General features: G+C 43.1%; 1 protein-coding gene across 1 annotated transcript in view; it reads right to left on the bottom strand.

Moving 5' to 3' along the window:
• Positions 1-1,291: 1,291 nt before the first annotated feature.
• The window catches only part of chd7 (chromodomain helicase DNA binding protein 7), a 69,334-nt gene continuing 43,729 nt past the window's right edge, over positions 1,292-26,896 (bottom strand). The window contains exons 18-41 of the mRNA XM_061083873.1: positions 26,657-26,873; positions 25,918-26,113; positions 25,511-25,678; positions 25,151-25,330; positions 24,931-25,041; positions 23,543-23,754; positions 21,327-21,526; positions 20,772-20,931; positions 18,089-18,178; positions 15,092-15,195; positions 13,040-13,169; positions 12,361-12,476; positions 11,610-12,024; positions 11,258-11,466; positions 10,063-11,058; positions 9,509-9,675; positions 8,343-8,597; positions 7,900-8,070; positions 7,409-7,642; positions 7,085-7,300; positions 6,758-6,898; positions 4,997-5,101; positions 4,662-4,842; positions 1,292-4,390 (exon numbers count right to left, since the gene is read on the bottom strand). Coding sequence (XP_060939856.1) covers positions 3,387-4,390; positions 4,662-4,842; positions 4,997-5,101; positions 6,758-6,898; positions 7,085-7,300; positions 7,409-7,642; positions 7,900-8,070; positions 8,343-8,597; positions 9,509-9,675; positions 10,063-11,058; positions 11,258-11,466; positions 11,610-12,024; positions 12,361-12,476; positions 13,040-13,169; positions 15,092-15,195; positions 18,089-18,178; positions 20,772-20,931; positions 21,327-21,526; positions 23,543-23,754; positions 24,931-25,041; positions 25,151-25,330; positions 25,511-25,678; positions 25,918-26,113; positions 26,657-26,873 — 5,978 coding nt within the window. The 3' untranslated portion in view covers positions 1,292-3,386. The remainder of the gene's footprint in view (positions 4,391-4,661; positions 4,843-4,996; positions 5,102-6,757; positions 6,899-7,084; positions 7,301-7,408; positions 7,643-7,899; positions 8,071-8,342; positions 8,598-9,508; positions 9,676-10,062; positions 11,059-11,257; positions 11,467-11,609; positions 12,025-12,360; positions 12,477-13,039; positions 13,170-15,091; positions 15,196-18,088; positions 18,179-20,771; positions 20,932-21,326; positions 21,527-23,542; positions 23,755-24,930; positions 25,042-25,150; positions 25,331-25,510; positions 25,679-25,917; positions 26,114-26,656; positions 26,874-26,896) is intronic.

Below are 26,896 nucleotides of genomic sequence, written 5' to 3' on the forward strand. Positions count from 1 at the left end.
ACATGAACAAACACTGATTTTGAACTTCAATACAATTATTGGTTTATGAATTAAAAAATATATAAACATGTTTTTGGGTGACTGTTTTATGACTTATAACTGCTTATATAATAACCAATGTTTAATGTATTCTTAAACATTTTTCATCTCAGGTTCTTACTTACCACCTTGTTTTGTAATGTATAGATTTGACTTTTGGACACATGATCAGGTGAAACAAGTTTCCACTAAGAAGTCATTTGGAGCAGGTGTTTGAAGCTAGAGGTCCTTATTGAGTCGGAACTGACTGAACCTGTGGGCTACAACTTTAGCCTTTTCTTTTTCATCCATATTTTATCAAACTAACCCATGGAATTAGTTTTTCAGCAGCTCTGTCATGAAATATGCCCACAGATGAAGAGTGACATGTCACTGGATTATTGGAGACTACTTCAAAACACAATGATTCAAGTTCTGAGGTGATAAGGTGCACTTTCTTCTCAAAGCAGGTGCTTATTAACTGTCAAAATATTTATATATAAATTTAAACTCACAACAGCCCTTTTCCTCTCCCGCTACCTCCCAATAAGATGCTCTCTGCTCTCATGGCAACACAGCAATGACATCAGCACATTAAGCTTCAGCACTTCCATTACCCACCTGTTTTCCTGGTTTGACAAAATATCTGTATACAGGAATTGTGATGCATAATCAGTGTGACATATCCACACAAACCAATACAACACATTAAAGAGCAGTACAACACCCATGTGTTTGCTGGAGTATCAGTGAGTGAGTTGTTTTTAGTTGAAGGCCATCAGAAACCCCTCGAATAAAGAGTTCCAAATTGTTTCCCAACCAAGGGCCACGACAAAATAGAAAATGTTCCAGGGATCCCCTCGTGCATGTCCCTTGGAATAATTTCCCAGACTATTTTTTTACACTTCTTTAAAAGAAAGAACACAAGAGGAACAATATTAGAAATCATATATCATGAAAACTTAACATTAAGCCGAAAATGTTTGCAAAGTGCTGCCTCAGTGTGTGATTTAAGTAGCACAGGCATGATGTGCAACAACACAAATGCAAACTCTCCCTTAGAAATCCATGATGCTGTGTTTACCTCCACTGCCTGCATAAAAGTGAAATAACACTGCCCCCTTATCCCATGTTGGAACCTTAAATACAGAGCAGCGAGGCAGAAACAATGCAAAACATTCCTGCCTTAACCAGACTGCAAGAAAATGTTCCCAGAGCAATAGTAAGGAGCTAGAAAAATAATGAGATGCAGACTGAGGTTTGGTTTCCTAGGCGAATATCATGATTCACTTTTATTAAAAGCATCATAGCTACAATTCATCATACATGATGTCTCCAAAAAACAAAAAACAAAGACACACACCAAAAAAAGAGGAAAAAAAAACATTTACATGGTATGTCTGTAAACTTCAAGGCTAGATAAGAATTTTGAGGTAATGCTCTTCAGCTTGCTGGCTAAAAGTAACAAAAAGTCCATTTTTTTCAAGAAAAGTAGCTAAGTAATAAAGGTACCTGATCATTTAACTCTTTAACCAGTGCATCAACAGGAACAGAGTGAGACAAAATTGATTGCAGTACGTATTTGTCATCATTTACAGTTTGTTTTGTTTTTCTATTCATATGACACTTGTGGTTATTCATAGAGTATGTATGTGTGTGTGCGTGTGCGTTTTGGGAGAGTAATGTTAGAACATTCAAAAGCTGCCTTGGTTATTGCTGTCTCAGCATTAGAGAGGAGAACAGAGTTCTCTGACAGGGAAGGGGTCCCAGCTCTCTCTTCATCTGCTGGGCTGGCTTTATTAGCAAATGTTAATAAGACCTAGCCACAGTGTATGTGTGTTTGAATGGACTTTCAAATATTTAAACCACTTGCAGCGCTTGATTTATCTTGAAACTGGCCTCAGGAATGGAAACAAATCAAACACCTCTCGCACTTTTCAAGTATTTTAAACTTCTACAAGCAGAGCTGAACTTCTTGAGAAACCTGTGAATTTCACACTCTGTTGAAAATGTCTCAGTCCTGTCTCGGCCAGGCCTGGTGTCAGTGTGTGTGACTAGAGCAACAGTCTTTAAAGAGAAGGTCACTAAGGAGCAGCACTTGGTCTGGAACTACTGGGATGTGAAAGACAAAAGAAAATAAGAAAATAGGGATTTTAATGTGGCAGCGACCAGGAAATTCAACTGTCATGTGCCCCCTTTAAAAAAATGAAACCTGAAACCTCACATTCCTGTGTGGACCACCACTCCAAATCCATTCACAGAAACCTCCAAGCAAGGACAGCTGGTTCTTTCATTGGCTGAAACGGACCAATCAGGAGGCCTGACTGGCGGCAGACCCAGCCCGCCTGCCACTCCTGAGCCAAAACCAGCCACCTCGCAAGAGAGGGAGGATTCAGATGTGGCAGTGGAAAGACTCAAGATTGGTTTTCAAACAGTGTGGGACTGGGTTTAACAGTATTGGTTCATGCGTGCACGCACATACACACTCAAAGGAAGCTGGTCGGAAGTCCTCCCAGAAACAGTCACATGACAGAAAGGTTTGAAGGGGTTAGTGTGTGCGTGTGTGTGTGTAGTGGTGGAATACGTGCGTGTGTGCAACTTGTGATCAAGTATGCATAGTGTGTGTTGGGATGTGTGTGTGTGTGTGTGTTGTTTTGTGTGAGACTGAGTTTTAGGCCAGCCTAGTTTCCTTTTCCTCCTCAGTGTCTACCTGGTCTGATATGTGAGAACTACAAATCTGCTCTGAAACAGCAGTTCAACTCCATTACCCACAATTCATTTTGCAGCAGCTTTGTCAGACAGACAGCCGGGTTAGCTGTGATGCTGTGTGTTTTTGAGAACTGATGTTAGATAACATGGCAGCAGCGGATGTTTCTTTCTCTTTGTGTGGAGACGCTGCCAACAGCAACAGAACAGTCCAGGCGCAGTAAGCAAAAATAAAAAAATGACAGATCTGAGAGCTGAAAGCAGCAATAATAATAATAACAATTATAACAATAATAATAATAGCACTATTGGAACCTCGTGAAGTCCTGTTTGAGGGATTGTGGAAGAGAAACGTAGACAGGAACCAGTAGAGAAAAGAGTCTTTAAAGAGTGTGCGGACTTTCCCTGACTACACTATCGATCAGAGAGACTGAACTGAACACACACACACCTCATCCTCTCTGACGCATAGTAAATATACCTGGCCAAAAGATAAACAACAAATGTAGAGAGAAATCAACCACAACGTAAGAAAAAAAATAAAGAAGAAATCAGGATTTATAATAGTTTGGATTTTTCTGGTGAAGGCGTGTAAACGTGGCGAGGGGAGGGGGAGGTCAGAGGTGAGGAAATGTCCCAGGCAGTCAGCTTTGTATTCTATTTCAGTCACTCGTGTCCTTCTGTGGAGATGCTGCTGCCTCCTCTTCCTCTCCTCCCATCCCACCATCCTCCAGAACTGAATCGTCGGCCTCGCCTCTCGCGTCCTCGTCCTTCTCCTCAGCCAAGTCACTCTCTCCTCCACCCTCCTCCTCCTTCTCGTCATAGTCGTCCTCATCGTCGTCCTCATCTTCCTCCTCCTCTCCTGAAGCTTTCAGCACCTTTTTCTCCTCCCCCTCGACTCTAGGGGGGTTTGGGGAAATGACGTTGCCCCCCAGCATTCCGGCCATGGCACTCTGCAGCTCGGCCAGCGTGGAGGCAGTGGGGAAGCCGGGCAGGGTGAGCCCCCCGAGGCCTGGAGGTAGGAACATGGAGGGGTAGAGGAGACCAGGGGCCATGGTGGAGAGGAGGAAGGGGTTGAATGCCAGAGAGTTGGCAGACATGCCAGCTGCTGCCAGCAGGGCGGCGGCATCACCGTTGATGGACGCCTCAGCTGACGAATCAACAGATGGGATCCTGGGACCCGCAGTGACATTATTAATCTTCTCTTTCTCCATCTTCCTCTGTGCCTTCTTCACTCTATTTCCATCAGCCTCCTCCTCATCTTCCTCCTCCTCTCCAGATTCTCCCCCTTTCTCCTCTGCCCCCCTCCTTCTCTTTGTTTCCCCGATGTCTCCTCCCTCTCCCCCCATTGTTCCGTTTGTGATCCCTGACGCAGCAGCGGCAATGGCGGCGTTTGATGCAGCGGCTGTTGCCAGGTTACCCCCAAACAGACTGCTTAAGCTGAACATGTTGGGGAGGCCGGCAGCCATGTTGGGCAGGCCTCCCATGCCAGGCAGCATGAGGGGCAGCATGGAGGCAGCAGCAGCGCTGGCAGCGGCCTGCTTGGGGTCAGTGGGTTGGGGGAAGGCCATCAGACCAGCAGCCAACTGGAGAGACTGGAGGCTCTGGAGAGAAGACAGGTCCATCCCTCCAAACAGACTGTTCAACAGCAGAGGGTTGATACCTCCTAGAGACACACATGAACACAAACACACACGGTTAATATGGAGGATGAGAACCCTTTAGCCCTGAACCATATACGAACTTTTTTGAAGTTAAATCACAGTGTGATCCCAGGAAATAAATGACGGGTTTATAAAACAGTGTAAGATATATAAGGTTGTTCATTATCAGAAAGTAGCATTTTTTCCTTAACATGCATCTATTTGTATTATAAATGTCATTGTTATATTATTATTAGTGTGTGATGAATGGGTTGGTTCAGCAGTAACTTGTACCTGCAGATGAAGCCATAGTGGCCAGTGATGCCTGGGCAGCCTGAGCTGCTGCTGAAGCCTGAGCTGCGGCTGCTGCCTTGGCAATCTCAGATTTGGGTCGTCGCCCACGACGACGAACGCCCTCCTCCCTGACAACAGGGCCAGTCAGAAGGCGATCGAACATGGCTTCTGGGAGGAAACCCTGTGTGGAGGAGGATTATTACTATTATCATCATAAAATGTGGGAGGGTGATAATGAAACTCAATCTGAGACCTGCAATTTCCGCAGATTTATTTTGTGAACAAACTATTGCAAAGGTGCAAGTGTAATCATAGATTTCATCTTGTTTACTGACCGACTGTTTGACGATGTCTGTCCAATCAGGGGCAATAGAAAACTCTGGGTTCTCCAATAGCCATCTGGGAAGCTCCTTCATTGGTGGAGCCATGGCCCCACCCATCTAAAGAAGAGGAAGATGGAATGACTTTCATCTCAAAGGAATGTTCTGTATTTATAAAGCGCTTTTCTAGTCTTGCTGACCACTCAAAGCCCTCGAGCAGTTTATTGCCATTCATCCATTCACACACACATTAATACAGTGCATCGATGGGCAGCACTTCTTCCGGCATTCAGATACAGGAACACAAATACACACACGCAGTGGCCATGAAACTGGTCCTTAGACAACGTCTAGAAAAGAATATGTGCTATGATAATGCTTTTTTAAGTGGAGTATCCATATGCACTGTGGCTTCAGAAGAAAGTCAAATGTTTGATGGGGTTTAAGTCTGAACCTTTTCTGAGAAGCCATCCTGGCATCTTAGCAATGTGCTTCGAGCCACTGTTAAATAACTTTATTTTACTATCATATGTCATAAAGTAATCAAATAAGTAATAACTATCGATCTCTGCCAAACAGCGTTTTACACTTGTAGCGGGAGTTGTCGCTGATCGCTCAAATAATAGTTTGTGACGACAGTTCTGTTTTAGCGGCTCTAAACCCCAATTTTTGAACGCAACTGTGTTGATGGAATTTTAATGGATAAAACATACATTTTTGCGCATCAACCTACACGCTATTAACCACAATGACAAAGTGACGACAGTTGCAGAAATTATTCCAAACTCACTTTATATCACTATTCTGTATTTTGTAGAAGCAATTACAGTTTCAGTCTTCTAGGTTAAACCTCTATGAGCTTCAAACAACTGCTCCTGTTCTTCCTGGCAGAACCTTTCAAGCTTGGTATGACTAGCTTGGTAGACGTACATTTTTGAGTCACTTCACAAATGTTTGATGGTGTTTAAGTCTGAACCTTTTCTGAGAAGCCATCCTGGCATCTTGGCAATGTGCTTCGAGCCACTGTCAAGCACCTTCACTCTATTATGACCAGACTCCCTGTTCCTGCTACCAGGAGATGAGCAAAGTATGGTGTTTACCAGACATTTTTTCCACCATGGGGATCAAATTGAGTCTCTTTAGACCAGAGAATCTTTCACTCCCTGCACCGAGATGTTTAAAACACTTACATGATGTCTATGCATCCACTTTACTCAAAGAATTGAATGGTGGAGATCTGCTGAAATGGTCATCCTTCTAGCAGGTTTTGAAGCTCTATTGCAGTGAAGGTTCTTGGTCACTTGCGTGTCAAATTCTCTTTATGCCTACTTACTCAGTATGGTCAGTCCCTTGGAAGAGTCCTGGTCCTTAAAAAACTACTCTATTTCACAGTTGTGGATGCCATTGTCTCCTGGGAACAGTACAAGCTTTGGACATGGTTCTGGTCTAGGCATCACCACAGAAAGTTCTTTGGACATCATGGATTGTTTTTGGGGACTCAACAAACACTCACACAAACTTTAAAACTCAATGTGCCCAATCACATTCTAGACAAATCAGGAATCATTCAAGTGGACAGGATGCACCTTAACACCATTTGGAGCCAGAGCAAAAGCCTTGAATACACTGAATATGTCTTGATAATTGGCAGAAGACTTTGAAAAACATATAGCCATTATGGGTTATAGAGTGTAACATGCAAAAGTAGCAGTGTCATTCATTTGAACTTAAATCAACAACACAATAAAGGTCTGAAGTCATTGTATGTCTGCTTACCTTGCGTCCATTGCGTCTGTTGATCACAGGCACTCTTTCCTCTCCAGTAAGGGTGTTGATGTCGATCTTATTGGGGTTTCGACAGCGATGACGCTTCTGCTTGGGCTTAGAGAACTGAGACAACAGTAACTCTTCATTCTTCTGTAGTGGAAAAAAAAAAGAATGTATGAATAACAAGTTCAACAGAATAGAAAAAAGATAAAAGGAATTCTTCCAAAAGCAAAGAAACGGGAGAAAAACTGTACAAAGACTGAGCAGATAAGCACTTTAACTAGACGACCACAGGTGAGGAGGGTTATAATATAAAGGAAGAAATGAGGTCCGTACTGGTGTGAATCCAGCCATGTCCATGGTGTATGTCGGGTGCTGCCTAAGCCACTCTCCCAGCTCCTTGTTTGACACGGGTGCCTCCTCTTCCTCCAGACTGCCAGAAGCCAGAGATCTGGCACTAGGGCTCTGCTCTGGGATGGTGTTGGATCTGTTGGCCCGGGCGGAAGGCTGAACCCCCTCCACCGCTAAGACCTTTGCCCCATCAGCATCATCCTGAGTGTCCAACAATGTGACAGAGGAAAAACAAATTTAATCCAGATTTTTATACACAATGAACAATAACACATATCTGTGCAACATGACTATTGGTCGACTCCTTACCCCTCCTGCTCTCTTGTTGCCCATGAACAGCAGCTCCAGGCCCTCCACATTTTTCCTGCGGCCTCGCCTCCTTCTCATGATTGGCAGGTCAGCCTCCAGTGAACCATTGGCTCTTTGTCCAGAGGGTGGCGCTTGCTGAAGCAACTCCATCTGGGCCTTGAGGGAGGAGCTTGTAACCAGGCCACTAGGAAATCCGGCCAATGACGGAGAGGCCTTGTGGTGATGATGCATAGCCTGGATAGCAAATAGATCACTTAACGTTAAATAACTTTATTTTACTATCATATGTCATAAAGTAATCAAATAAGTAATAACTATCGATCTCTCCCAAACAGCGTTTTACACTTGTAGCGGGAGTTGTCGCTGATCACTCAAATAATAGTTTGTGACGACAGTTCTGTTTTAGCGGCTCTAAAGCAGTGTCATCCATAATCCGAAGCAGAGTTGGATGGATGTAGCCTAATATAACAAGACTGAGTGTGTGGGAATACCTTGGTTAGGTCTATAGCCTGGCTCTGGGATTCAGCAGCAGCATGGCTCTCTCTCAGCTGAGCAACCATGTCCATGAGGTTGCGTCTCTTGGCTGCCCTCTCCGCCTCTATCTCGATCTTTCTTCTCCTTCTCCTCCTCTGTCGGGGCAAAGTCAGGCTCAGATCGTCCTCCTGCAACGTCAGGTCAACGTTACACATGTTGAGCCAAACAACTCGCTGATGAGCTTGGCAAATGTTTGTTAAATGTACTTTAACGAGCTATGTCAGTTAACCTGTCATGACATCACTGGTATCATTAATTCCAAAAAGAATGCTAACAGGCTAAAATGCTATTACCATCTCATTCGGTTTTTCAGATAAGTAAAAAATTACATCAACATCGATCAACAGCCTCCATTTGCCCCATATTCACATAAATAATTCCGATGTAAACAAAAACTTACATGAACCTGTGGCGATAGTGTTTTATCCTCATTCCCACTGTAAGGTGTATGGATGGCCGCCATCGTCAGCTCGGCCAGGCTCCGCCTCTGCAGTGGGCTGTCAGTTGCCGTGGCTACGGCTGCCGTGGTTACTGCGGACCCATGCCCTGGCAACAGGTTGCCGGGGAAGTCAAAGATGTGGCGTCTGTTGACAGGCCACTTGCCCTTCAGGACCGCCTCACAGATGTTATCCATCCTGTTAATCATCAATCGATCCTGATGGCGGCAAGAGAGGAAGGAGGTGACACACTGTTCTACAAAGTGCTTTGGATTTTTATTTCTGTAAACTTTTAATTCAGTAATAATCACTTCTATAGCAGACAGGACTTTTTTAAACCAGGCTCATGTTAAGCATATAGTGTGCTGTTCTGGGTTTGTACCCTCATGCTTGAGTGCACTTATTGTAAGTCGCTTTGGATAGACGCGTCAGCTAAATGATATATAATAATGTAATGTGCCTCTATTCCTAATTTTCCCTTTTTTTCTTTTAACAGTATCTTACTATGAAGCAACCACCTTGATAAAGCCACAGTATATCACATTTCCACAACACTAGTTTTGTCATGTCGTTCTCATTACACTGAGACTTTAAAATGAGCTGTTTTTTTTTCTTTGCAGTTTTTCCACTCATTCCACTTAATCTGCTGAAAATGATCACAGAGCTAGAAAGAAGTTATGGAAATCGGTCAAGATGATGTGGTCAAAGTTTTCACTTTGTACTGAACTAGAGTAACCTAAATCTAGAGAAACCTAAAGATAATACGGTTTATTATCAGAGAAAACGAATGTTCACATCTGGAACCAGAACAGAGGCTGGAAGCTTTGAATTTGCTGCATTTTTGCTCTAAAATGAATGACCATGATCAATTGCCAATGAATTTAATGTTGACAGAGTAATAAGTAAATTGACTGCTAATTTCCATTCTACATTTATGTGAAAGCTCCGCAGGAAGAGTTGTCACCGACAGTAGCGTAACAGGTGCCAAGAAATTGCGAAGGAGACGCGACATAGTGGATGGAAATGTGAAGAGTGCAGAGGTGAGACAACAATCAGTGCTGCGTAAATATCCATTTGGCTCATTGCTAGTCCCTCAATGATCAACACTCTGTTGGATACTAAGTCTCACCTTAGGCCAGAATGAGAAGGCGTAGGCGCGGTCCTGTAAGGCCTGCAGCGCAGAAGTTTCTGGAAGGTCGTCCGGGCAGAATCCATCTCTGGTTTCGTCGCGGGCTGATGTGCTCAGAGACGCGATGCTCTCCTCATCAAAGTTCTTCTGTTCTGATGCAGCACTCGCTGTGCACAGAGAGGGAGAGACATTTTGCAACTTAATTAAAAAGGGCTTCAAGGGATCCGAACTCATTTCATAATCTTGCCCCTTGACCTCATTAAAACATTGCCATGTCATGAGGGGAGACACCAGAAATAGGCCTATGACCAAGTGTGGTGTCAGCAACGATGAAGGGCCGATAACCAGCACAAAAAGTGGTTAAAAGGAATCTAAATAAGGTTTGATTACAGTAAGAAACACTTGGAACATGTTTAGTACCTACTACACTTAGAACTCAGTGTATTCCTCTTCATTGTAAACAAAATCCTAAATTTAAATTTACTATTACTAGCACTATCCACACTGACATCAATGATACCAACAACCTCATAGGAAATGTAAATTTGTAGTACCTTCAGCCTGCGAGGATTTCTCTGATTTGTCGTCTTCGTCCATCCTCTCCTCCTCATCCTCCTCTGGGCTCTTGTCTGTGTCAGCTGACTTCAGAGATTTAGGAGACTCTTGGTTCTCCCTCTCCTCTCTGTCTTCCTCCCTCTCAGTCTTGAGGTCTGGTTGTGATTTAGGAGAAGACTCAGGATGTTCTGAGAGCTCAATGGTCATTTCCTCCTGGTCCCTTTGAGAGTCAGGACTCAGACTCTTCTTCTCTTCTTCTATCAAGTCTTTAGCTTCCTCTTCTGATACTTTGGAAGTCTTCTCCTCTTCTTCTCCTCTCTGCTCTTCTTTCACCTCCTCCTCCTCTTTTTCTACTTTTATCTGGGCTTCCTCTTCCTTGACCTCCTTACTTGGTGAAGCAGCAGCCTCATCTACCCCTTTTTCAATCTCTCCCAGATTTTTTTCCTGTTCATCAGGAGTTTCAGTCTTGGTACATGGTATGTCGTTGGAATCTCCATCAGTTTCCCTTTTCATCACAATTTCAGTGTGTCCCTCTTCAGTCTTCACCTCTTCAGCTGCAGCAACAGCAATTTTGGCAGCAGCAGCAGCGCTTGCCAGCTCAGCTGGCGTAAGAAGAGTTACAGAGGTGCTTTCTGCTGCTCCCGTTCCAGCTTTGGTTATCTCTCCCTGGGTTCCCACGCCGGTCCCAGCCCCTCGTTGGCCGTTGAAGCGCTGGTGGGCCTCCAGAAAGTCCAACGTAGGGTCATTTAAGATGTGATAATCTGTCCGGCTCACGCCGTGCTTAGAGGCGCCCAGGAGGAGATCCCTGTCATGGCGGCCACACTCCCACCACTCTGGGAGGTCTGTAGAGGGCTGGCAAAGCTTGAGGCGCTCGGGGAGCAAGGGGTGGGGGAGGACTTGCTCTCGGATGCGGCGGAGCAGCTCGATGCGGTACAGAGTGCGAGAGGCACGCTCCTCAGTGATAGGGTCGATGATCAGGGTTGGGTCTGGGAGTTCTGATGATGTAAAAGAGAGAGGTGTTTAAGCCTTATATATTTAAATATTCAACCTACTTCAAGTCATTTTTTACTGTGCTTGCCAACAATCCATCGACCATCGAGTTGTTATTTCAGTGTCAAAACAATTGCCCAATACTTAACGATAAAAGGTGTTCTATATGCTTTACAGTAGCATTAAACTATGTATGTTTCTTACCTGTTTCAGTCTTGACCTGCATCCTGCAGACCCGTTTGCACATGGCAATAAAAGAGTAGTAATATTTCTCCAGACTCTCGTCTGTTTTTTTGTCCAATCGAGCAAAGGCCCTGAACTGTGACCAATCAAATTTCTGATGCTGGGTGTCATAGACGACACCAAAGGTGGACACAACACGGTAAAAATCCGCCTCCTCACGACGAGTCCATCTGACATAGGTAAAAAACAAAAGCAGTTGTTAGACCATGTAAATAACATGATTTTATTCTTTGGTATTTCGGAAGCAGTTTTAAGAATATGATCTGGCTGTCAAATAAACCTTGTAGATATTTGCCATTAAATGCAACTCTACCTTTGTCTTCTTTCCTTGTAGTACATGGCTCCGTCAGCCATCAGGGAGCCGGCCGCCATCACTGGCGAGGACTCTGACATCAACTGTCCACCTTTCGCAAAGTAAGCACTTCCTTTGGCCAGATATGGGCTTCCTTCTGTCAGGAACACAGTCGCTCCATCTTGGATGTAAGTTGCACCACCTCCTGCCTCCGTAGCCATTTGGATGGAAGGCAGGAAATCCCTGCGTCGGCGGCGTCGTCCATCAGGACGGTTGAGGGCCTCCTGGCGCATCTGCTCTCTTCGGTTGGAGCGCTGGTATGCCGTGATGAGGCGACGCAGGCGGGCTGTCAGAGCTGAGGCTGCAGGCCAATAAAGACGCTCGTTGGAGCCTGAAGTGCCACCAGCAGTGGTTCCATTTTCACTTGATTTAGCGACTGCAAGTAAAACAGAGACACATGTACCCAAGGATGAGGCAAGAGGAGGTGGTAAAAAAGTTATTGAGGTCAATTTTTTTTAGTCAAAGCTCCAATTGGGGTCAATGCTCCAAAGGTACATAAAAACATTATTTTTTAAGTTTACTCATTTCCATGTTCTTTTTTTGACAAATTCTAAACCAAGACTTTTGTGGTTCTCAGTTGTCATTTGTGTCAATCTAACAAAATAGTAATTTGCTACCATGTATGAGATTGTTGTTGTGGATCCTTCAGACCCATCTGAGACTTGCACCTTTCACTCCATTCACTGTCTTTCCAAGTGAAATCAAAGTTTACCTTCAGTCTCTCCCTCTACGGTGTCATCTTTGTCATCCAGCGGAGAGTTGGTAAAGTCATCCATTTCATCTTTAAAAGGCATTCGCATTGGCTTGTACTCCGGATCCTCATCCTCTCTGTAGAATATGTAAAAGACAGACAGTCATTTTGAGAACTTTTACACTCTTATATCCTTTTGAAAAGTAAAGCTCTACCGAAAGTCAAAAGGATGAGGTGGTGAAAGGTAAACATTTTTAAAAACCAGAGAAGGGCAGAGGCTTCAGACGAACCCCACACTTGTGGACACAAGTACGACTCAAGGACTTTTGAATAATGAGGACTTCTTCTGAAATTTAACAACAATTGGCAAAGTGTATGGCTACGTAACACTATGGATAAAAAAAATTTCAGACTAAACATGGTAACACTAAACATTAAATAATGAAAACATGTAACGTACAGATCAGATCTACAAACATGTGGCCTACATGTTAATGCAACAAAAATAAATAACAAGTCTTTTTGCTTTGTATTTATTGTTTACAGCTCAATGATCTATGGGACCACTTGAGATATTACAAGAGAAAAGATAGACTGATAAAAAAAGCCTCAGGAAAGTGTAAAAGTTGCAAATTAGTGACGGATGAAGAAGGGGATGGCTGAGAAACTGCCTTTTGGTCAGTGAAGCCTGTTCTCTTACCCCTCAACACCATCTGTCATCATGTCGGCACCCCTCTGCTCAGCGGCGATAGCCTTGGCGTCCGGCATGCCCACCCTCTCCAAGAAACACAGGGTGGGGTCAGCCCGCATTGAGTTGTACTTCTCATAGCCTGACGAGGAAGAAAAAAAATACATAAGCTTGAAAAATTCATGTGTAGATTAACTAATCAGAAGGTGGTGAAGACAACATGGTTAATGGTCAACACACCTGGGTCGAAACACACACTTTGAGAGAAGTTATACTTTGTAGATCTCTCATGATACTACACAAACATCACACTTTTTTTCTTTAAACACAGAGCCAGACACACACTGCATCCATAATAAATGAAGGAATAGGCAAAAACTGCGGCAGAAGGGCAGACCCCAGGAGCCAGCTGCTGACAAGACAGACAGCATGCATGTGTGTGCGTGTGTGTTTGTACACTCGTCTCTGTTCTCCATGTGAGTGTGTGTGCGTGTGCTTATCCAAGTGAGCCTGCAGGTGCTCATTTGTGTCTGAGAGAGAGTGAGCAAGAGGAGATGGAGAGATAGATGAAGGATGAGAGGATGAGGAGGAAAAAGTGTGTGTCATGATGTCTGTGAAAGTGAGCTAGTGGGTGTGAGAAACGTAGCTTGTGTGTGTCCGTTAGGGGCATTGAGGCAGAACAGATTAGAATGTGCAGGTCCTACTGAGACACATTGGTACGGGGGGGAGGCAGACAGGAGTAGGAGATAAAAAAAAAAAAAAAAGAAAGAGGAGAGGTCAGGTGGCTGGGTAGGAAAGGAAAAGAGGAGTATCAGAATCACACCCCACACGTTTTATTCATCCCTCCTTCCTTCATCCTCTCATCACAGTTAAAGTAGACAAAAAATGTTGGAACCACCTCTGACTCCCTCTCCTTCACACACATTTCTATCTTTGCGAGGAAACTCGTAATGCATTCCCAAGCTTCTGTTACTAACCTCAATCATCACATCTGAATATCAAACCCCAACTCATTCCCCAAACCAAATCTTAACCCTTAAACAACTCCTTGAAGTTGTGATAAACAGGCCAAAATGTCGTCACTCTGTAGGGTCTATAACTCAAAGTGATTCTTATAAAGATAGAGATGTATATACACACACACGGCTGTCCACCCACAGCAAAACATTAATCATCAGGGCCTTTATAGGCCATCACTCTTCTCTGTGTGTACAAGTGTGTGTGTGAGGGAGAGAGAGACGCTGTATTTGTCTGCCTGTGTGTGTATGCCAGCATACAAAGCTTAGTGTGTGTGCGTGCGTGTGCATACGCGCGTTAGTCCGTCCCCCAAAGGGCCTCCCGAGTGAATGAGGATTATGATTAACTATGGGTGAGTCCTTTTATATTCCTCTGGGTGTGTGCGAGCGTTTGTGTGTGCACGCGCGCCCTAATAGAATCAGAGAGTGGCAATGATGGAAAAATTATGACAATTATGCCAAATTAATATGAATGAGGGTCTCCACACACAACAATTATACTCAATCTGTCACTGGGAGTCAGCACCCAAAGGTGGGTCACTGGGACATTAACACAACTGGCCCATTTTCCAAATGACGATCCAAATAACCCGGTCTAACAGTTAACACAAAGAAAGGATCAGATTATTCTAACTTTGTGTTTGACTTTGTACACAACAAACACCTGTAACACACAGAGCAGCGTGGCCCGCACACACACACACACTCATAGTCAGTGGTGAAACCAGCAATCAATCACATTCCCGACAGCATGCTGAGCCTACCAGCTGCGTACCGCTATAACCATAGCAACACCAATCAACTGGTGGTAACAGAAGAGGGTGGGATATATTTGTGTGTGTGTGTACGCTCACTCAGTTTGACAACAGGGTGTGTGTGTCTGCCGGCTTGATGCTTACTGAGTTGGAAGCCACTGGAGCATCTAAGCAAGTGTGTCTGAAGGTGATGACATGTTATGTGTATACTGTACGTGTAATGGCTGCCATGTTGATGGAAGATTTAGATCTGCGTGTACAGAGAGTGTGCGACTCTGGTATGTGCCTCTCACCATGTTTGAAGACACCAAGGAGGAGGGATTTGTCGGCCTCACTGTCCCACCAGTCGGCTGGGACCTCAGCATGGAACGGCTGGGGGATCCAGATATCAAGCTCACTGTGGTAGAGATAAAGACATCACATTACTGATAATAAAGCTGTGTGTGTGTGTGTTGAATCTGCTTCAGTAGAGCAACAGTCCTTTTTAAGACTAAATGGAATGACAGAAATCTACTTCTGATCCATTTATGTAATAATCAGACTGTAAAAGCTGTCAGCCACAAACCAGACATAATAAACAACTTTCCAAAATATTCAATAAAAATGTATTTGTAAACAAACTAAAGTTTAAGCAGCTGCACTGCTCTGATTTTGGTTCTGTTACAACCCTTTCTCTCCGTCTTTAAGGTTAGGACAGAAATTGTTCCTTGCCTTTTTAACAGTTCACCAACAGATGAGCATCAGGTATTTTAGAGAGGCAATTGAAACACTGAGTTTGTTTACTATTCATTTCGGTTCAGCCTTCCTGCATTGTCTATTGAGGCTCCTCACTTCTTAATTTTACCATAGGAGAGAATAAGGTTTCGTCTTTCTATATCTGACAGGTGCTATAGAATTTAAGTTATTGTACAAGAGCTGTTAAAAACCCTTCAACCGAGAGGGCCTGCTGTTGACTTGAAGTAAAATGTGTGTGTAAAGCAGTTAAAGCCCTGACAGAAGTGAGGAAGAGAGAAAGTTTAGGGGGCAGGAGCGAATCATAGTGGGAGGTTGGAGTCAAGTGAGAGGAGTTCACATTGACAAAACAAAATAAAATAATTTAAAAGTGAAAAAAAAACCTCATATAATAGAGGAACATGGATAATACAATCACAAAGAATAAGAACTCTGTCGTACTGTAACAAATTCTTGAATAAAAACAGAAGGACGGAAGATAAGAACACATTAAATAGGTAGTATATTCTTCAAAATAAAACATTCTTGGCTGGTGGAAAAATAATTAATATTCAATGAGGGGTGTAATCGTCAGGATTTATCCACGTCTCAGTGATTATAAAAAAAGTCAATGAGGCTAGTTGTGATTAAATCTTGACAGAGAAAAGACTTATTTGAAAGTGATCTTACATTGAGTAAAAATAATTTAGCTGATTATATAGCTGGGGGCGAAGAAGTGGTTTAAACTGATACTTGGTTTTTCTGCGGACTAGGAGAAGATTTCTTAATTTTATTAGCCTTTTAGTGATCCTAACAGGAATGCGGGAACAGACTAGACCAGGACATACAAGACCCATGCTGTCAGGGCTGTGCAATACCGAGCCAGGATGGAGTAGGGGCTTGCAGGGGAAACCATCAGCTCACGCTAAAACAAATAAAAATTCTGTCATCTTCTGGTAGTGTCCCTGTGTCTGTTCTGGACTGTGTTTGGAGTGATCGCTGTCTCACCCTCTTACTGTCCAGGATAAATCATAATAATAAAAGGTAAATACAAAAAGTTTCACTGAGCACAGTTGTTGCAGGATAAATTCTGTGTTGTGACAACAGGCAAACAAAATCCTCCATTATGGAAATAAGATGGTAGAAAATGGTGCTTCCCGCTAGTTATGGAGAGAAAGGGTACAATACACAATGGACACAGAAAGTCTGAGGGTGTCAGGAGGAGAGAAGAAACTGGGAAATAGTCTCTTATCTCTGCAAACAGCAGCATGCGCGGCCTTGGCAACACACACATATGCGTGCGCGCCAAGACTGGCATACTAAATCCCCCTGGCATATGTTGGCACGATAGCAACCCGTATGCTCACGTCTGGCACGCGCTGAGACACACACACACAGTAACGGGTGTGTCACAGTAGCCATCGAGTTGGGGGAGGGAAAGAAGGGAGGGGAAGGAGAGATCAGCATGAAGTGCATGTGCTCCAAATTATAAATGCATTCACATCTGGGTGAAGGGTGATGTGAGGGGGATGGGAGATGATCATAGACCAAAGTATACTGCAGAGAGAGGGAGATGTGGACAGATGCCAAGGGAAGTGTAAAGTGAAAGAGAGGGAGATGGAGGAAGCAGTGAAGGAAGGTGATGTAGGAAGGAGATCAAGGGAAAAGTCAAGGTGAGCAGCATATCTGACCTTCACATCAACACCACTGTGCTGAGACCTAATTTCTGATGATAATCAGCTAAATAACCAATAGCTTTGAAATGTTTTTAAAAATCCTCTCAATGGGTAAAAAACTGTGATAAGCTTATTTTCCAATGATGAAATATCTGCTTGTTGAATAGGTCACAATGGCAAGAAACCTGCCAAAGAGGTCACTACAGCACACTGAAATACCACACACATAATACTTTATCACACAATAATGCTCTTCATATTTCGTTTTCAGATGCTCATTTGGGTCTGTCATGAATCATACTAATCGTATAGCTTCCATGGTTGTCACACCCCTCTCACTGCTCTAGTTTCCTGCATCACTCTACACTGTTAACCATCAACAGAAAAATTGCAGTGTAAAAGAAAAAAGAAAAAAAATATGTTTATTAGCCAGCCATTTTGAGAAATACCACGTTTGCTTGTTTTTATCTGAGCAAATGCATCTTTTTAAGATTGGTTATGATAAAGAACTAAATCAGATCAAGAACTTGTTTTTAGGCATCTAAGCCTCTGTGAGACAAAATCTGATTATGTGACATTAGTTTGTTTTAACCTTTTAATATTATAACATCTATTATCTAGGTGCCTGCTCGAAAATGACATGCCCCAAATGAATAGATTACATGTCTGAAACTACAGGGTCTATATGAATAATAGTAGAAATGTCCAAATGTCTGTTTTGGGACAGAATAGGAACAGAGTAGTAGTTCGCTTGAGCAGCAAAAAGCGCAGAGGCCGCAGAAACCAACTGATGAGCTATAAGAAAAAATCATGTTCCTCTGTCCTGATTAGGATGGGAAAATGTGGTAAACAGGACACTAACATGCAGACAGAGAGGAAGTAGTTAAGAGAATATCTACTAACCTTGTATCGGCTCCTTCCAGGATGCGCTCGGCCTGGTCGCCTATGACTTCCTGTCTCAGATAATACAGCATCCTCACCCTCAGCAGCACCCTGAATGGACGGTGAACAGTAAGTGAAGCAGATCATTAGGAGGGTAGACTAAAGATTCCTAAGATGCAACATTGATCTTCTGGTGTATTTCAGTTAAGTAGTTAATTTATGGGGATGCCCCATAATGTTAGATTTTTCCTGTTTTGAATAAAATATTATAGGTGCTCGTGATATCAGGTGTGTCATTATGAGAGTTCTGATAACACAAGTCACATTGAACAGACTTTACTGGAGGATTTGCTGTACAGAGGCAGTAAGGTGGAATTTAATAGAACAGCAGGGTTTCCCCCAGAAAACTTGCTAAGCCTGGTGGTAGGGCTGCTAGAAGGCAGCCGCGAGAGTTGCACTGCTGACTTAACTTATAAGCCCTCTTTTTTATTTATTTTTATCACGGTGGAGTTTAAACCTACAGTTTTGCATTTTAATATTTGAGCCTTTGTTTACATTTTGTTTTGTGCTGCATTATATGGTGACATACAGTTTGTTGTTATCAAAATAAAATTAACTGAATTGAAATGGTCAATTTGATTTTTTTGGAGGAAAATTAATCGTTTACATTAATCGACTAATCGATAAAATAGTCGTCAGATTAATCGATAGAAAAATAGTAGTTAGTGGCAGCCCTACTTAATATTTAAAAAAATTCAAGTTTGCTGTGAACATAGCAGTCAGGCCTCTTATTTCAGAAACAATGAACCGTAACAGTTTGGTTACCTATAAAGGGTAAGCCTACTACTTCCTTGCTTTCAGCCAGCTACTCAAACATACAAGCAACACAATAAGAAACAAACAAAATACACAGGCAAGTGTCGGCCTACTTTGAAATCTATTAAACACAGAACTTTGTAGGGCTATTTGAGTCCTCCTCATATTTGTGGAAAATGTATGAAATAAGAAGTACCCTATTTTTAAATAAATAAAACCAAATAGCTGCAGCCTAATCGTGTAACGGACTAGGTTTATGTTTATGTTTGGTTTTGACTTATGTTCAGTAAAACACTGTGTTGAAGGAGCGTTCTGATATCTGAGGGTCAGTGAAGGGGACGTATGTTCAGTAAAACACTGTGTTGAAGGAGCGTTCTGATGTCCGACGGTCAGTGAATGGGTCTGGGTGGGACATGTGACTGTTTGGACAAATAGGATGGTTGCTTGGGGATCGGGGCTCAATGAGGAAGTGAAGTGTTGTTGATGTGCGCGAGTGACGGATTTATTTATTTTTTTAAAATAAAAAAAACAAGCGACGCTTAGCCTGGCGGGGGGGGGGGGACTATAGCCTGGCGGCCCGCCAGGCTATAGTCCCCCCCCCAGGCTATAGTCCAGGCTATAGTCCCCCCCCCCCGCCAGGCTAAGCGTGATGCTAAGCGTCGCTTGTTTTTTTAAAATAAAAAAAACAAGCGACGCTTAGCCTGGCGGGGGGGGGGGACTATAGCCTGGCGGCCCGCCAGGCCTATACAGCACTGGGGGAAACCCTGGAACAGTGAGATAAAGATCCTGGATGTTCGAACTTTCATTATTCAGATTGAAAATATCCTGAGGATTTCTTCTGTTGAATTACTGGTTTTAAAAAAAATAAGAAAACATTTTATACTCCGTCTGTCTTCTCTGGATACAAATTACAGAACTAAGAATCTTATACAGTGAAATTAATCATGTTGGTCAAGGCTGAAGAAAATCAGATTTGACCTCCTGACATTGGAAATGCTAGAGATCGGCTCCATTGTAAACATTTGTAACCACAATGTAATGCCAATAACGTTTTGGCGCAGGATACGGGAGGAGGGGAAAGGGGGAGAAGGGTGGTAGAAGGGGATGAGTGAGAGGAGCAAAGAGGGGAAAAAATAAAGAGGTAGAGCGATGTGGTGGAAGGGAGGAAAAAGAAAGTTTAGTTTCGGGGTTAAGATAGTCATTTGCAACTCATTCTGCGGGGTGTGTTGCAAGTTGGACCAGTTGCAGTACGTGTGTGTGCGTTTGTGTGTGTGTTTGTTGGCAGGCTCTGAGTGCTCATCCATCAATGTGCCAGGCCTGATTAGCCACACAACGCTGTGCTTCAGCCTAGCAGATGGCACCACATAATCACCCCCAAGTGTGTGTGCGTGTGAGTGTGTGTGAGTGTGTGTGAGTGTATGTGCGCATGCATCTTTCACCCACTTCCAACAGGTCTGCCTGCCTAGCACCTGGCCTGGCACACAGCCACAGACACACAAACACAAACAAACAAACTTCCCCCTCAAGAAGAATAAAAAATCTTGGAACTGAATCTGGGGGGCAAGGAAGCATATCACCCTGACAACAGGAAAAGAGCTGACCACAAAGCAAATGAGTGTGTGTATATGTGAGTGAAAGAAAGAAAACAGGAAGATGGCTGCCTCTATTTAAGTTGTCTGTATGTTTTTAGAGTCAGACTCACGCCTGCCACATACCTCTATGTCCTGGTTTTAAAGACCTGTTCCATTAGCATTAGTTTGGTATCCATGAGATTTGCACTTTGGGAACTTAAATGCAACCAATAATAGTCTGAATACTATTTCGGGGCCCTAAAAATTGTATTAGCCACTTGCTATCATTGTGTTTGAAGAGCTTGAAGAAGCCTTACTTGTTACAGTGATGTTTCAGGTGTCTCTTGTAGCTATCCTCTTGCAGCAAGTGGTCAGGATTACAGCTGGCCAGCCAGTCAGCTCGTGGGGTCTGTGGAAGCGGAGCCTGGGGCTTCCCCTTTTTGCCTTTCCTACCCCTAGGCACTGGGGTAGAGAGACCTGGGGGTGGGAGGTGAGACGGGCAATAGTGACAAATTTAACACCTTGTGTAAACATTATTCATGCACAATTTGCAATGAATGTCAACAAATTGTATATACCTTTCAACTATCAAACTGGTATAGTACCTGAAATGTGCCAAAAGAAGGCATCACATGTCTTATAGGATTCTAATATTTTGCACATATTCACGAAAACCTTATACTGTGTATTGCATTTTTAGAGCCACATATTTGTTTTTCTCCCATCCACCTTATAGGCCTTCAATAAGAAATCTTGATCTTATGAGGGACATTCAAATTCCATTATTTTCAGATTCTGATCAATGGTGCAGTAAGTTGGGTTCAAACAATATTTATATACATCTAGTGTAATTGGATGTGTGAGTGTGTTACCAGAGTGGTTGGTCAGCGTCTTGGTGGTCCCATCTTCACTCGGAGTGATAAGGTCCCAGATAAAACTTTTGATGTTCTCGTCTCCTCTGTAATGCAGCAGGCAGTATGCCAGCAGGGCTCTGCAGATGGTTTCCACATCGGCCTCCTTGAGAGGGCGCTTGAATCGACCGTGGGCCAGGATTTCATTCCACCTGCCCCAACTAAAGACAGACATAGAGACGAAGGAAGCAGACAAGCATGTCAGCATTATGGATAAACTCGCCTTTTCCCTTATACTGCTGAATATAATTGCAACACTGGTTGAACAGAACAAAGCTCTGCCACAAAGTGAGTTGGGAATCAAAGCAAAAAGGTCACAAAATTACAAAGATGTCAGAATCATCAAATTAATTGATCAATTAGAACAAAACAAAAATAATCTAGTGCACAACCCTGCACTTCACTATATACATAAACTGATTAATACAGATCAAATAACCAATATCAAATTATTTTGCACCTAAATTCCCGTCTTTTAACCCCCCATAATTTTAACTTTCAGATGATGTTTCTTCTTCTTCTTGTTTGTATGCCTAACTCTGGCAAAGTGAAATAATTTGACTAAGTCTGTCAGACAGTGTGTTTTTCTGTGCCACACTACTCACTCACATGACCCTGATCCTTCATGAGTATGTACACAGGCCCAAATAATTTTTTCCTGCGTCCCAGACATTTATCACACTCCAGCGACAGACACTGATGAGTGTCGGGCCCCCATCCCCCAGTGTGTGTGTTTGTGTGTGTGTGTGTTAACATGGATCACAGCCAAACCCACCCCATCAACTACAGAGAGCAAGCGACCCAAAAGACTGATGTGGTGGTCTTGTTCTCAGCTAAACATTTTTTTTACACTGCCGCTTCCCAATCTTCACTGAACCATGTGAACCAGTATTACCCTGAACAATTTCAGATAGTCAGATGATGGGTGAGTGAGAGAGAGATGGCTGATGGGAAAAGACAACAGAGCGACCAGCAGAGAGGACAGGCCCAGTCAGTGTGTTTTTGTGTCCTACAGCCTCGGGCCACGAGACTAGACTGTAACAATAACAACGCTGACATCTCACTAGCACCACTGTTCTTCCTTACACACGCGCATACACACAGTCACGCCAAATCAGCCATGAAATGGACGGGTTCACCAGACTCATCACGGCCTGTGGTAAGTGTGTCAATTTGTCTCTGTGTGCAGTATATTGTACGGCCATCTCTTCAGACTTGAAGGGCTGTTATTGTGTTTTGTGTAGTTTCAGATGTGCCTCCATCACTGCACAGATGAATAAACTGATTGTTGAAGAGTTAATGAAATATTGTTTGTACATTCATAAATGCATAGTTGTCAGGTATTTCCTAATGGACATTTGAATGTTGTTTGAATTCAAACAATGTTATGTAATCTAGTGAATATCATTATGAAAAACATTATTTAATTGTCTGTGTGTGAGATTAAAACTTGCTCTCCGAGAAGTGTGTATGTGTGCATGATTATGTTTACAAGCAGCAGTGTGTGATGAGGGCATTGAGACAAAAGCTTTCTCTCTACTTAATTACTCCGTGTGCAGGTCTGCATCCATTAACTCATTTGCTCTTTCACACACAAACACACATTAGCCGAGTGATGAACTTCACTCAACAACATGACTCCACTAAAACCACAACTATATTGTCCTCCTTTCATTTGAATCATCTGCTTTAATGTTTGCTTCCACCACAATTCTATGTTGTGATTACTTTCTGTTTAAAAAGGAAAATATTCATTTTGATCAAATTAATTGTTGAATCATGTTTAAATCATCAATGAAATAAGCTACGGCCAGCAGCCAGATATTTTAGCTGGAAATGCAGAAATAGCTTGCCTGGCACAGTACGAAAATAACTAAATCCAACTACAAGCACCTGCTAGGTTTGGCTACTCTATCCAGGGAGTCACTGAGCGCAGATATTAAACTGTCCACAAGCTGAAATTCTTATACTTTAAGTAAATAAGATAATTTCCCAAACTATCAACAGCACCCACTTATCTGGGCACATGTACTTGAGAAGCTTTTTCCCCCTGTATTGCCTGTAAACCCTTTAAAATGTATAGTTTGAGCCAGAATTGCTTTAGTTCCAGTCATTTTTGTATGTCAACACAATTATCCATCTTGTTTTTGAGTAGGAAACATGAATATGTAACGGACCCATAGACCAGCAGGTTCTTCTCCACCCTGAAGCACTCGGACCGGGGGTAGCCATGGGCCTTGTCTTGGGGTCGTCGTGGTTTGGTTGAGGGTTTGCTTGGCTCATCCTCGTCGCTCTCCAACTCTGAGAACTCCAGCATCTCGTCCTCTTTGGCGCTGCTGAAGTGGCGTGTCTGCTTCCTAACCCTTGGTGTGTCAATCACTAGTGTGTTCTGGAGACAAATTCAATAAAGGCGTTAAGACGAAATGCTTCTATGGCCTAGATTCTGGTGTGCTTTTTTAATGATCATTACCAAGAGCCTGGTTTCAAATGCAGATGGCCTGAAACCCACCAATAACAATATGCAAAGTAGCTTCTGCTTTATTCTCGTGATGTATTCCATTTTTTTATTTCTTGTATACTCCGACTACTTTGTTAATACATGACACCTTCTGCACCGAATCTGATTAATGGATATTTGGCTCCATGTTTAATTCCTGAAGCTGAGAAAATTGCTGCCCAGCTCAAATGTTACCTGACATTAATTATGTTGTCTAATGAATTACATTTTTGTTCAATTAATTAGATTTTCTCCCCTTACAGTCGCATTAGTATTTGCAAACAGGGCAGTAGTTAGTTCCACAATTACCACAGAGCATTGCAGTCATTTTCAATTCTAACATCACACAATAAGAAATCCCAGGGGAGCGGCACGCATTCACGCTTATGTAAGTGTGTCAGTGGCAGGTCCTCCACAAGAGAGGCAGGAGAGAGACAAGGAAATCAGGAGGGACCACTACTCAGAACATAAATACTCAGAAAGAAAACAAGTGAGCAAATACAGAGAGGGAAGGAAAGGAAAAAAATAAAGATGCCTGTTAATATCTGTGTAACAATGTGACTTGTTGGTGTGTGTGTGTGTGTGTGTGTGTGTGTGTGTGTGTGTGTGTGTGTGTGTGTGTGTTTGTTTGTGTGTGTTGGAGCACTTGCCTAAGTGATATCTCTGTACCCTCCAAGCATCTGTGCTCTGTTAAGTGAAGCTAAGCAGCTTACTCTCTCTTATTCAAACACACACAGGCGAGAGCAGGGAAACATGGGTAATTACGGTAGAGAGGAGATTCTCGTCTGTCAATATTAATCTCTCTCTGCTTCCCTCCTGTTCTACGCTCTCTGTCTGTCTCACTTTCCTCCCCCTGACTAACAAATTCTGGATGCTAGTCCCTTTCCAATAAGAAGAGACCACCAAGTGTGTATATGTGAGACATTGGATGCAGTGTGACTTTTATCTCTCTGTGGCTTTATGGCTACATCACTTCACGCATTCTTGGTTGTGTTTAATTTTGCAGGTACCCGTGTTCACAGTAAGCATGTACAGTTGAAAGTGTATGTGCTTGTGTGTTCGTATTACCCGTCCATTCATGGCATCCATGTCCAGCTCAGCCTTCTTGGCCCATTTCTGCCAGAAGTCTGGATCCTCGAGAGAAATGTCTGTTCGGTTACCGGCTGCAACAAAACTGGCCTGCGGACATTTAGGAAATGCCATTAACTCAAGGTATTATACTTTTTCAAACACATCACACATGAAATTTTTAGTCATTTCCATTGTCTTTAGGCCATGAAGTTTTTACCTTAGCAAATGTAGAGCCCTTTCCCTCAGACTCTATGGTGATGGTGTGAGTTCGCCTCTGGAGGATCTGGTCGATGTCTTCCTCGCAGAATTTTGAGCCTTCGTCTTCCTCGTCCATTAGAGCTCCGTAAGCTCCCTTCCTCAAGAGGTCCTCGACCTCCTTTTTGGACAATTGCTGGACCTGGACCACAGTGGAAAACATTTACTTCAGTGGCTTCGAAGGAATCAGTTGTGTTCCTAATAAGAAGTCTAAAAAAACACCTAAGTGATCTCAGAAAATAGACTTGCTTTTAGACACATAGGACACTGAAGAGATTCACTTAAAAGGAATAAATAAATCTCAAGTTATTGATGTATTTACCCCGCTGTTGGCGTTTTCCCGGCCACTCATGCTCTGCAGCACAGCCTTGTCCAGCCCCAGCTTCAGACTGGCCTTGTCGAACATCTCCCTCTCGTAGCTGTTCCTGGTGATCAGACGGTATATCTTGACGGCCTTAGACTGGCCGATACGGTGACACCTGGCCTGGGCCTGGTGGAAGACAGAAATTAAAATTCAGAAACAGTATTCCAAAGAGAATTTGATAGATTTTTCTGTTCAGGAGCACATCCAGCTGGAAAGAGGAGGTTGCAGAAGAGTGAAATGAAAGATCTAAATGTGGCTGACATGGCAAGTTCCCAGCTGACCACCGCTCAAGCTCTTTAGGACAACTCAGTAAAACCACAAATATTAAACAAAAATAAAAAAAATCTGCATGGTGTGGTTTGTACCTGCAGGTCGTTCTGAGGGTTCCAGTCCGAGTCAAATATGATGCAGGTGTCGGCTGCTGTCAGGTTGATGCCAAGCCCTCCAGCTCGTGTACACAGCAGGAAGACAAAACGGTCCGAGTCTGGTCTAGAGAACCGGTCGATGGCTGCCTGCCGCAGGTTACCACGTACTCTGCCGTCTATACGTTCATAGGGATATCTGGACACAGATTTAGAAGCAAAGCTGTAAATAACTGTAACCGTAAATAGCAGGTATTAGAAGATATTACAAGCAGATCTTAAGGCCAATCCAATATTCCATTTACCCTCCTGTTATCCTCAACTCATTCATTTACAAAGGGAAAATTTGAGCATTGGTATGGTAATTACTGAACCAGCTCGTCTGTCCTGCAAAGTTCATTTAGGACAATCTACAGTGCGAACATATCAATGTATGTGTGAGTGTAAAGTTGTCCCATTTATAATATGGCAATCGTCAAAATTTAACGAGTTGTCTGGTGAAAGTGCTCTTGTCATTTGGTCTCGATGCTCAGCCGAGAAGCTTTTGTGTTGAAAGAACCTCCACTCTGTGAAACCACTGTATAACTGCGCGTGCTTTTGTCTGGCTGCTCTAATGGATTGCATCACTTTAATTAATTTTAAGAATCACATTCTCCCAGTTCAACTTTCATTTCTATTACATCAATCATTTAATCTTAGTATTAAAGGGACTGAGATCAGATCACAATTAGTCTATTCTTACCGTCTCTGGATGAGGTAGTCCTCCAGGATGTCCAGACAGCGGACCATCTGACTGAACACCAGGACTCTGTGTCCACCTGCCTTCAGTTTGGGCAGCAGCTTGTCAATGAGCACAAGCTTGCCTGCAGCCTGGACCATGGCCTGGAGAGCCATGTCTGGCAAATCTGTCCTGCCTCCGTTGGACTCCCTGAACTCGTCAATGATCTTTTCTTCCGCTCCTAGTCACCAGGAAAGAATAATT

The sequence above is a fragment of the Limanda limanda genome, chromosome 13, assembly GCF_963576545.1.
Source record: "Limanda limanda chromosome 13, fLimLim1.1, whole genome shotgun sequence".
Lineage (NCBI taxonomy): Eukaryota > Metazoa > Chordata > Actinopteri > Pleuronectiformes > Pleuronectidae > Limanda > Limanda limanda.